Source organism: Solea senegalensis, linkage group LG3 (assembly GCF_019176455.1).
Source record: "Solea senegalensis isolate Sse05_10M linkage group LG3, IFAPA_SoseM_1, whole genome shotgun sequence".
Lineage (NCBI taxonomy): Eukaryota > Metazoa > Chordata > Actinopteri > Pleuronectiformes > Soleidae > Solea > Solea senegalensis.
The window spans coordinates 22,667,365-22,679,809 of record NC_058023.1 but is presented as its reverse complement, the minus strand read 5'-3'; the positions used below and the strand labels follow the sequence as shown (position 1 = coordinate 22,679,809).

Sequence of the window (12,445 nt, the reverse complement as noted above, 5' to 3'; positions counted from 1 at the left end):
AAAATAATCATTGGAAGCAGATATTTAGATTTTTTAAGTAGTAATTTTTTAAAGTTGGAGAAATATTTCTAGTCCATTGACTCAGGATGTCAAAGGAAATCAAACTACAAGTTAAAACAAAGAGTGTCAAAATAATACTAATACTGTCATGTATCAGTGTTCATGAATATGCAGCTTCGTCTTAGTCAGCTACTTGATGTCCCTCCACTGCCCCCCTCTTGGGTTTCGGAGACGTGATCGGCATTCGTAAGCAGCTCTGAATGTTGCATAACAGCCCACGTCTCAATGGGATTTAGGGTCAATCATCACATCCTTGCCAAGCCAGAGTCCAGAGAACTCTGAGAGGTCCTGAAGATGGTTGTAGGAAGGATGCCAAGAACATTAAGATTGGCTTGATATCGGTGCACTAAATTCAAATCAGGCTTGAACAGCCCTGAAAACACATTTTATTGTCATGTGCTTATCAGGATAAGCTGTTGTTGAATGGATCATAATGACTTGTAGTGGAAAAACGCAACTGCCCTAACTTACATACAGTCCTAAAGTATCTGTAACCTTATCTGAGAAATGACTAAAGGATCTCTGGACTACTGTGTGTGTGTGTGTGTGTGAAGTTGCTCTTTCCCTCACCAGCATACAGAAAGAAAAAAATCTTATCTTAGAGAAGTGACTTGATCAAACAGGGGTCCAAAGTCTATCAGTAAGTAAGTCTTTACAATGCCTGGTTTCCCATTCAAATATACTGCAAATTCTGACCAAAGACTGAAAGAAAAGATTCCATCAACTGCTACAAAGCAAACATTGGGAGTTAGTTCACCAAGTTACAGTAAACAGTAGCATTAGTCAGCTCTTGATATATGGTTGTGTTTCTTTGCAGCTTCAGTTCAGTATTTTAGTACTATTTGTGTTTTGCACTAAGTCTAGGAACATTGTAGTTTCCTCATCATCCACATGTTCCCCCTCTTATCCACTATATTAGCCATTCTACTGTTTCCAGTACAGAGAATGCAGTAGGGTGAAACATTTCAGTTAGTGATTTCTAAACCTCCTCCTTTATTCATTAAAACAGTTTTCGTTGCACTGAAATGTAAAATCTTAAATGCAGATATTTTTTTATGCGCAAATTAAAAGTGCGTGTAAACACGGGGTGTCAGAAACCCTATTAACACAGACTTATGTCTTTTGAAAATGACTTAATATTCAATGGGAAATATCAGTAATGTAATACACTCGGGTAGGAAACTGCAGCATTCTTTCCCCCACTGGTTGTCATCCTGAGGCAGTGCACGAGTTTTCTATGTCTGCATGTTGATGACAGGCCTGTGGTTTTTGCAAGTCTTTCTATAGCCTGTGGAGCAGCAGGTCTCCTCCCAGGGTTTGGAGCTCAGAGGTCTGTAATCTCCCTCAACCGCAGCACCACCACCCAGATTTGTTTCTCAGGGTAAGAACGACATAGAATCCAGCTGGGCACGGAGTGGAAAAAAATACACGTGTCAAGATTGACAGTTTGATTGGAGCCCCTGTACAGCAGAGGAAAATTGGCTTCTTGGTGGAGGGCATCAGGTCCATACAACAATGTCATGGATTTCATGATTTCAGAGTGTACTGAGTAGTGCAGTGGTATAGTAGTGGTGTGTGATATAAATTGTCTGAGATTGATTTGAAATTGAATTGATGTTTTAGTAACGTGAAAGCTGATACAGCAAGAAATAGGCTGAAACACACCTTGACAGTCCACACATACACTGAATCATGTAATGCAGTGTGAGTGCAAGGCTGGTGTGCAAATGATCACGATGTAGTCCAACACCATCTGCTGGACAAGTTATCCTGCACAAGAGGAAATAAAAAAGAAGAAGTAATAAACCATCAGCCTCACAATCCACTTCAGGGGACTGACCTCACCCGCATTGGGTTTTGAAAAGATGGGTGTAGCTCAAGACAGAAATGTGCAAAATATATAACACTTGGTATTAAAGACAGCCTGACAGCTAACTAGTTTCAACAACCACAACATTAATCACAACAAAAGAATTATGACCACACAGAACATACATGCAGCAAACAAAACCATTCATACAGTAATAAAGGAAGTGAAGAAAGAGGAGAGGAAAACACAAACACCAAGAGATTTTACATTTTAAGACTTAAGCCGAATTTTGTCAGATATTTTCAAAGGATATCTTGATCGTCAAAGTCACAAAACACAGAGGTATTCTGTTTTTACGTCATATTGCACACTCACCCAGTATTAGTATGACTTAGTTACTGGATGTTGTTGTCTCCAGTAAACAAATTAGATACATATTAATTTGCAGTTATACATTGGGATAATTTCCTGTCCAACAACCACAGGATTCTCCAGTGTCTGTGCACTGGATGTAGCTCAGATAAAGTCAGTGGTGATGGACATGTTTGACCATGTTAAGTTGGTAAATGAGAATGAAATATTGTACTGGTTATTTAATTGCGTGCTACTGCTACTGTTGTGCAGTAGTACTGTGATATGTTATTGTTTTGTTTTTTTAAAAAAGCTTAGAGTTCACACCATATCATTTTGTGTATTGTTGGGAGTGTAGCAGTATGTTTTTGTCTCAGATTCAAACTGTCACTATGACTTGTTTTCTGTGTAATCAAGCAAAGAGCTGAACATCTTGCAACTTCATCATGTTCTTGTAGTTGAAGTTGTAGACATAAAAGCATTTTGGTAAAGGGAGGACATTTTGGCAGGTCCTCACACTCTGACACAAAGGCCTGTTTATGACTTGGTTTTGGGGTTCAAATTAGAATTAGACATTTTGTTTTGATGGTTTTATGGTTTAGAGTTAGGACCGGCAGGGTAGGAATAATGTGTGTTTGTACAAAGATAGAAGAGTGGACATTATTTTGTGGGCGTGGGTGTAAAAGAGAACGACAGAAAGAGAGAGGTGAGTGTGATTCAGGGTGATGGGTGGAGTGGGTGGAGGCCATAAATGGCAAAATCTGAAGAAGAATGGCCGTGTCATTAGGAAGACACTGCTGCATCTTTCACTGGTGTGTTTCCCTGGTGCTGTGTGTGTCTGCTTACAGTTATATGTGTGAGATATGAAACACAGAGCGGAAGTACATAACAGGAAACAGAAAGAGGAAATATCATGATATCACATTATTTAAAGGAATACTTCACCGATTTGCATGTGGCTTTGTATTGCTAGAATAGCAGTAGTATTTTTTTTTTTTTAAATCGTGCTTCCCTCCCTCAGTTTTCCACTGAATTGTAAAAAACTGTGAACTACATAGTTTGACTCAGTGTAGGGCAAACGTCGGTTCAAGGTTTGAAACTACAACGTCAGTTCTGCTTTTTTTAGACTCACCCATCTTTGCTAACAGGGAAAGGGAAAATACCTGTATTTCGGTTAAAACTAGAAGCCGGTGGTTGGCGGCGGGTGGCGGCAGGTAGCGGCGAGCACCGGAACTGGTCCATCTTTCCAACGGTGAAATATTCCTTTAAGTCACAATAAGACATTATCAGGATATTGCTAAATCATATTGTGACATTCTAACACCTCTAGTGAGCGAGCACTTTCTAGTGGACTGAAACAAATTATTTTTTTTTAATGCTAATACACAAAAAGTTTCAGTGAAAACATGACATAATATCACCACACAAAATATCATTCATTTAGTTCATGTTAGAGTCACTGAATACTGAGGGGGAGAGAAGTGTTTCTTGAGAAGTATTTGATGACTGATCATGACGAATATAGTCATTACCATATTAGAGAAGGGATGTGACACACGTGAGTATCAGGGTTTTTCCATTTCATTTCTTACTGTACACATATACTGCTAAATGCTTTCACTAAGCACATGCTTATGTTTTTCTTCCCTGTAGGAGCAGGATATTTGTTTCACAGTTGCATGATGTAGTTTTTTAAATGGCTTGTTAGTACTGGGGGTGAAAGCATCAGCACTATTAATAGATTTGCAGTTTAAAAGATGTAAAAACAATAGTATTGGGCTGAAATCAGTATCGGTTGAAACTCATGATAACGACAACGACGTGTGTTTTGGATGAGAACATTTGGTATTGATCCGTCGCCATAAAATATGAATAATTAACTTCAAGTGCTACTGAATAATTATACATTTTTTGTCTATTGTCAGTGCTGATGTGCGATGTGCAGTGTAAATGACTGCTGATACACACATGCTGTAAACAGATACGTAATGAAAAGCCCAACCATGTGACAAAACAAACCTAAAGCTAATTATAATTTCAAAATGAGCCATTTGTCCCTTTGTGAGCAGAGTACTACATGCACCAGCTGCCTGACAGCGCAGGGAGAGAGAGAACAGCGTCAGCACACGTCATGTTCATCATGATTCATTTGCTCTCACAATGAGACACTTATCGAAGACTCAAAATCACAATTAAATCACAAAAGTCACAGTCTGTACAGACAAACATCTGACATTTCAGCTTCACCGTGATGATCACACAGGAGCTGCTTCATGCATTTTGTGGCGCTAAAAGTACTGACTGAAATGAGAATGAAGTAAAAACTCATCACTACACCGTGGAGAACCACAGTGGACAATGGTTGGAAACCTTTGTACTGACAAGTTAATCCTAATTTAACATATTTGGAGTCATTGTGATGGTTAAATGTCTTGTTGCGGGGAGATTGGGGTCTGTCTCCACTCCCCCCTACCTAGGTTAGCAGAAAACCAGCCTTGCACAATGAGGGCCGCCGAGCCAGAGTTCTCAGAATCAGAAACACAAATTGCTTCACAGCCAGCCATACACACACACACACACACACACACCCTATATCCTGGTACCTGCTTTAAGATCAACGCACCAATAAAATATTAGCAAAGGGCCACACACACGAGTAAACACCTGAGGGTTTTTTTCAAATAGTGAGAATTGAAAACACAGAATCATGTAAAACGGATGCCGACTGTCATGGACATGGCTCCACGGCTTGTGTTCGCTGGCTCCATCAGCGGTGAGGTTTATAGTAGTAAGATAATTATTCATAATATTCAGCCCTAAATCACCAGGTTCTTTGAGTTTCACGACACCAAGCTGTGAGCCATGTCGGTTTATGTTGAGTGTGGATATGACGTGCATCCAATCATTTTTCTGTATTTTCATTTTGACACTGTATTGCAGCACAGTACTGAAAAGAATTTATCTATAGCTGCTATTCAGCCATTTAGCGTTTAACAGCACTGACCTTCCAGCTACACTGCTGCCATTGTTGCATAACATCAATGTGTGTGTGTCGGTTGTTTTATTATCTCAGTCAGCTTTGCAGATAATTGGAATGGCCTTGCTTACACATTAGCAGATCTGAGGATTCTTCTGTAGTCACAAGATATGGTTTTCAATTATTTTATCATCACTGACTGCTTGTTTTTAGTTACAAGTTGGAACAGCACACAGGAATAAAGTTGGGTTTGTTTTAGGCACAGCTTTCAAACAAATTTTATCTTCAAAATAACCGCACAGTGGGTTGTTTTCTTATTAAACAGACTTGTGCTTGGTTGTTTCATTGGACTGCAGTCGTTTTTTTTGAATATGCATGTCTTCAATCTTTCCCATTCTCTCCATCCTCTCCTCCAGTGTTTCCCATACTTCTCATGTTTCTGTAGGGTTCTACATTGAGACTCTTTGTCTCACTGTTTGATTTCTTTCTCCTTTGTATGGTTTATTATGTGCAGATAGACGATCAGGAGTGTGTGAGGGTTGTCATTTTCAGCTTATTAAATTTCCACATTAGAAAATCTTAGTGTTCTTTTTTTTTTCCAGATTTCATCTAAATGTACTCATAACCATAACAGCACATCACTTTCTGGCCGAAATTTGCATCAAATATGACTGTATTAATATTTATGTTCAAACTTGAAGGGGACAGAAAGTTAGTTAGGGTTAGGGTTAGACAGTAGCTTTTGTTATACTTTTAGATGTAGGTAATATGATCTTCGCATCAGCAGCTGAATTTATTTCGCTTTGGACTTATACAACTTTAACCAATCAGAAAGTGTTGTTAATGATGTGACCTAAAAATATTAAAATTCCCAAAATAGGGAAATGCACATAGCTGGGCCAGTTTCTGTACAAACTGGACATTTGCCAGATCTTCAAATTGTAAAGTTTCTGATTTTGAAAGTAATTTTCTCTTTTATTAGGTAAAAGCACCAGCTCATTATGGCTATACACAGGCGCCACCTGTGATTTCCTGCCATTTATTCCCATTGCCAAATAAAATGAGAGTGTCAGGGTTGTTATATTCTGATGTACCTGACTCTGCACCTGACCTGTGCAATTATTCACAGCCACTTATGTAAATTGAAAACTCAGGTGAAGGTCACTGAATGACTCTCTGAGAGGAATTGTGGGGGAAACAAACATATCCTTCTTTGTTGTGCTAAAAGGTAAAAAACCCTCAATGAAATCTAACCATCAAAAGTATGTTTTTTCAGACACTGCTGGATGGATGGCTGACCTGGGAACTCACTGACTGGCTCTTCGAGCTTTGCTGGTCACAGCTGCTGTGATGGCCAAAAGCCCAGAGGTGAAATTGGCCGTGTTTGGCAGGGCCGGGGTGGGCAAGTCAGGTAAAGTCTATGTCTATGTTTATTTGTATAAGAATGACGGTATTTTGGTCAAACCCTTAATTTATTTACAGGTTAAAAAAACCCAACTAATTTTGCTTCTGTGCATCCACTGAATAATATTCTTAATGACAGATTTCAAATGAATTTCCAGGACAAACTGCTGGTTATCATCTGGTGCTAATGTTTTCCTCCATCAACCTTGCAACATTTTTATCCTCGCCATATATTCATAACCAGTTTGTTTGTGTTGTCAGCATTTCAGTGGGAGGTTGTTTTTGGTCTGTTGAATACCTTTACTCCCACAGATAAGTCTGGTGAGTCATTACCTATTTGGGTTTAACATTCCTCTGTAAGCAGCAGCAGCAGCAGCAGCAGCAGCAGCAGCAGCAGCAGAGCGGCCTCGGCTGTCATCTTGTCGGTTTTCTCCAGTAGCTAAAACAATAACACAGACCATATGTTTCCTGTCAGATGCAAATCAAGACATATTGCTTCTGTGTCTCAGTCAGCTGTTTGAAAACATGCTTTGGGATGGTGTGCATGTTGGAGGAGGAAATTAAAATGGAGGTCAACTCAAGTTCTGCTCCACAAAGTGTAATAAATGAGGAAAGGAGTTTGTAATCTTCAGATGAATAGACTGGGGCTGTAAAATATGGCAGTGCAGATTTCTGGGTCTGACACAGTACTCCAATAACAATACTGGTAAACTGAGACCTTTAAGTAACAATCAGCAGGTTTTTAACTTCAAAATATATTGTGTACTCTGAGCCCAGCACATCAGCTCTTATTCTCTCTAAACAAACCCTGGAAGAAAATTCAAATGTGATATATTTTGGCATGTTATTTCTGCAGTGGATTAAATGTTAAAGGCTATATTTAACATCTTTACTTTCTTCTCTGAGTAACAACAGTCAATAACAGGTTTTGCATTCTAGAGTAGACACCTGTGCTGTATACTGTATTTGTTCTGATATTTCAATCAGGACCACGGCTGTAAAGCCCTTCTATCAGATTACTTTCACGATGGTCACCACATCAGATTATCAATCACAGTGGCATGGACTCTGGCATTCGTAATCAGGTCCGACACTGGAAATATGTCGGTCACGTCTTAATCTAGAAAAGAGTCTTTTTGCGCACAAATAATACAATGTTTTCTCTGGAGACGTGCGTCAGGCACTCACATAAATGAGAGTGACGCTTTTGCAACACTTATCTGTTGCACTGGGTTGAAAATATCGCAACTTTTTCAAATGTAGCAAGACTTTTGAAGCACAACTTTGATACTTAGGCCAAAAAAGCTAGCCAATCAGGTCTTTGCCTTCTTTGAGATAAGCTCTGAACCTCCTATCCAACAAACAAAGCTCCTGAGACAGTTGATGAAAGATAGGATTATCCCAGACCCGGCAAGAAATAATGACTTTAATTTAAATTTAGTTTAATTAATTCAGTAAAGCTGCAGCAACTTCAGTCACCTCAGCACCTCCCAGGTTTTGACTGATTAGTAACAACGAATGTGACAGAATTGCAGCCCCACAAGCGCCCTGGGTAAAAACACTCATGGCTTCTTCCCCGTGTCTTTTTTTTTACAAGCTGCTGCATATGAATGGCCCATAATTCTATTGCACGTGTCCTCTGGAGATACAAATGCTTGATTTTCACATGGACAGTTAATTCAGGCAGCTGTCACCTGCATGTCTCCTGCTGTCCCTTTTAATGGACAAAAACACACATGCAGCAGAGGAGTAGTCATTATTGTCACATCTGAGTGATCCATTTAATCACTCAGGCCATTTAATCCCAAATTCTGTACCAAATGTGGCTATAACCAATGTGACAAGGTTCAAGCTCACGGAATCTTGAATGCCTAAATACCTAGATAAAATTGGTACTGTGCATGTGACATAGCTATACAAGCAGCTATGTCAATAATGACAAAAAATTAAAAAAAGATATGAAATACGACTTGGAATTAAAAGATGCCTTTATTAAAAGGCATCTTCATTACAAAAGAGCATTTGTGTGTGTATCAGTCTTGACCAAACTACAGGACTACATGTTTTCAAACCTTGTGATAGACAAACTTAAATATTCAGATCATTTAGACACTCCATGTTCTCAATTCACCAACATTTCCCCTTTACTTTGGACAGCAGTGCATGTACATGTGCATATTTGTGTGTCTTTGTTTATGCGTATGGTTCTTGTTTTAGTTCGGCTCTGGTGCTGTAATAGGGAGCATTTACATCCAGAAGCTGAAAATAAGAGGGCACCAGACCCGCTGAGTGTCTTGGCGTCTTCATAGGTTAGTTGGCTTCTTTATAATGGTTTGACTTGGACTCCCGCGGAGAGATCCAGCACTAACAAAGAGTGTATTAAGTTAACTGTGGTTGTTCTGGCACTTGGAGCACTTCTGGCTTATTGACTCAGCTAAGGGGAAAATGGGGTTCAAGAAATACAATAAATTTGTCCAATTACTATATAGTCACTGTCCCACACACACGCAGTGAACTGTTAACCACAAACCTAAGTATTTAGTGGCAAGGTTTTTGAGTTGTCCTGCCAGCTGAGTAAACTGCACTCAACTGGCAAGGAGAAATACAAAAACAGGTAAAAAACCTGTCTATAATAACATTCATGAAGGCTTAAACATAAAGAAAATATAATGTCATTAAAGCTGCCAAGATGAGGCAAGCACAGACCACACTAAACTCAAACATCATAGCTTGTAGACGCAAACATTCAGAGAATAATATATTCTGACTCTGCAATTACCCTCAGCCCTGGAGAGCATTTTAGCATCTTTCAGCTAATTGCTTTGGCTTTATGGCTCATATGTACTTCACTCTTGCTGCAGTCACTTTTATTTTGGAAGCAAGCATCAATCTTATCCTAACCCTAACCCTACCCCACCACCACCGCAAACAAACCCTCTATAAACAAAAATGTTATGTAAGTGAAGATTACATTCAAGATACTTTAATGACAACAAATGACAGCAATAAAACCTGACTGTTTATGCTATGACGAGACTGACATGCACTGTGATGTGGGCTCTCAGGCTCTTTCTCTCCCCTGATTACACACTGCATGCCAGACTCTGTGCAGTCACAAGCTATGATTGGTGAATACATTAAACGGTGGTACAAAAGCTCTAATCAGTGTGTCACAGATAGATTTTATTCTTTGAGATAAGAGATGTGAAAAGGTTTAAAGTGGTTTTCAGAGCGACTGGAGTGACGTGTTCAGATGATGGGTGTGTCTGCTGTAGAGGATGTGAAATGACTGTAATGTACCAGGTGTTGCATAAGACTGAACTTGAAGCCTTTATTCTTTGAGATTGTGTTTATTTGTTCAGTTTCTATGTCGAGTTCAGAATTCATGATATCTCTCTGCTGTGTGGGTGAAAAGTCAAAGAGGCCTTGACAATTTGTGAGGATGAGGGAAAAAACATTCTGTCAGTATTCTTCTCAGGTATTCACTGAGGTTTAGTGGATGTGGGTGTGATTCAGACAAAGAAAAATCAAGTAGCAATGACATTAATGGTGTATCAGAATTCTTTAGACTTGGATGTTTTTCCCCACAGTCCAAAAACATGCAGATTTTGGGATTAGGTGAATTGGACACTCTAAATTGACCCTAGGTGTGAGTGTGTCCCAATGCTAACTACATTTTATGTGATTCAATTCAATTCAATTCAATTCAATTCAATTCAATTCAATGCAAGGCAAGGCAAGGCATTGGTGGAGAGAAAAAAAACCCTCCCTTTTAACAGAAAGGAATCTCTGACTGAACCAGACTCAAAAATGTGTGGCCATCTACCGTGACCGCCCCTGGTCTAGGTAATAACAAAACAATAATCATGTAGCCTGTTTGATCTTAGGGAAGTGGGCATACTAAAAAGATATGCAAACATATAAAATATGTGTATCTATTCATATGGTCCTTCTTTTAGAAAAGAAATTGCAACTCACTTTGCAACTTCAAGAAAATGTAAATGCTAAAAATCTTTCTGTAATATATGTAAGAAATATCATTTGTATCCATTTTAAATAAAGGATGGTTGTTACAGTCTATCACATTTCTTGTTAAAATATTTTGGGCCAAAATAAATATAGTAATCAGTCAGTCAAACAACATTAAAACTGTACTAGCGATCATTGATTATCTTAACCCTATTCAAGTATCAGCATCAAGCGTCTTTGTAAACTTTAGCATTATCTTGATGTGCAGACATTAACAGAGACAAATGGATGATGAACTAGTGTCTCTCCCTTTGGCCAAATAAAGTTAATCGGTGAAAACACCTTTTAGTTGTAGATAAAATGATCTAAATGCATTGATGATACTCGCATGTATCAAACAAACAGCTTTAACACCTCTGTTTGGTTCTTTTCTTGGTAATCCACTCATCTATGTGATATTATGGAGGTCATTCAATTTAAAAGAAATTAGTAGGTCATTTAAGTTAAAATAAGAGATTAAGCTGCGGTTACATTTATCTTTATTCTGTCTTTGTTAAAAACAAATGTTGTTTAAATAAAGATCAGGACTTTTGGATGCAATTCTCTGGTTCTGCAGTCTAACACCTCTGACTGTGATCACACCGTCTCACGGCATGTTAACTGCCACATTTCGCATACATTGGGCTTGACGCGCAAGTGACGTGATTTACAGAAGCCTGCGTGGTTCCGTAGGAAGAGAAGGGAGGCGTGACTTTTTCTTTTCACTATCAACTGTGGCTGAAGTTACTCAGATAGTGAGTAGAAGCTGTAGAAGTGTCCTAGAACACAGGGGTGACCACATGTCCTTCATTTCTGAAACTACAACATGACAATAGGACACTAGAGCTTCGGACGTCACGTGAACACGACCGGTGTCAGATCCAACCTGTCAGAGTTCACTGCGCACCTTAAATCCACAGAGATCGACCAATATACAGTATCGTAAAACTTGACGGACTGAATTATATCTAATCCTTGTAATGCTCCGGCGTGTTTACAAGTTTGGAAACAGCTGGAGAATGTAAAACCCTCTTCCGTTAGCCTGTCTCTAACTGTTTTGGCATCGCAGGGCACAATAGCTAACTCCAATCTTCACTTTTGTGGTAAATAGAAGAGTTTGCTTGCACTCTGCTTAAAGCTCTCCATCCTACACACTTCCTCCTTCACTGAAAACACACATAAAGAATATCTGAAGTTTGCTTTGGTCCTCAGAGGGAAAACAAGGTGCCACTGCAATTCACTTGAAGCTCTCTGAAGGACATCAATCCACTTCAGCGTCCAGACTACCTCCCTGAGTTTTTGTTCACCAACACTCCTTCACTCTGCACACTCACACTGGGACAACTAATATTAGGTTCCAACAGAAAAGAGAAACGTTTTTTTTTCTGATGTTCCTGCTAGCTTCATCCATATAAATATAAGCAAACAAATTACCCAGCCATCTCTTGACACTAGTGTAGCAGACACCTAAAGTGAAATAATCGTGTCATGGCAAGGTGGGTTTCTGGAGTGGTTATGCTTTCTTTCTTCTGCTATTTTTAGAGCACACCTACAACTCTCCACATCCTCCACATATTGTCCATTCCCCACTTGTGTGTCCTAACTTCCGCCGCTGCTCTCGACAGGCGTGCGTCATTGCTGGATATTTTCCTCCTTGCTTTTAAAAACCTTCCTCTCTGGGGATAATCATGGCCATTTAAAATTTCATGATGGATCCATTAAGTATTTCCCTTTTTGCCCCTAAAGCTGCTTTATCAGCTAAAGTTATGATTAATGTTTACTACTCAGGGCCACCTTCAGTTATAGTTGATTCATTGGCACTGTTTGCTTCCACC

At 39.2% G+C, this 12,445-nt stretch overlaps 1 protein-coding gene across 2 annotated transcripts in view; it reads left to right on the top strand.

The window, feature by feature from the left end:
* Positions 1–12,445, top strand: part of rerg (RAS-like, estrogen-regulated, growth inhibitor) — a 28,223-nt gene that overhangs the window by 709 nt on the left and 15,069 nt on the right. For both annotated transcript variants that reach the window (XM_044020259.1, XM_044020260.1), the window contains exon 2: positions 6,475–6,609. In XM_044020259.1, the coding sequence (XP_043876194.1) occupies positions 6,549–6,609 (61 nt within the window). In that variant the 5' untranslated portion in view covers positions 6,475–6,548. The remainder of the gene's footprint in view (positions 1–6,474; positions 6,610–12,445) is intronic.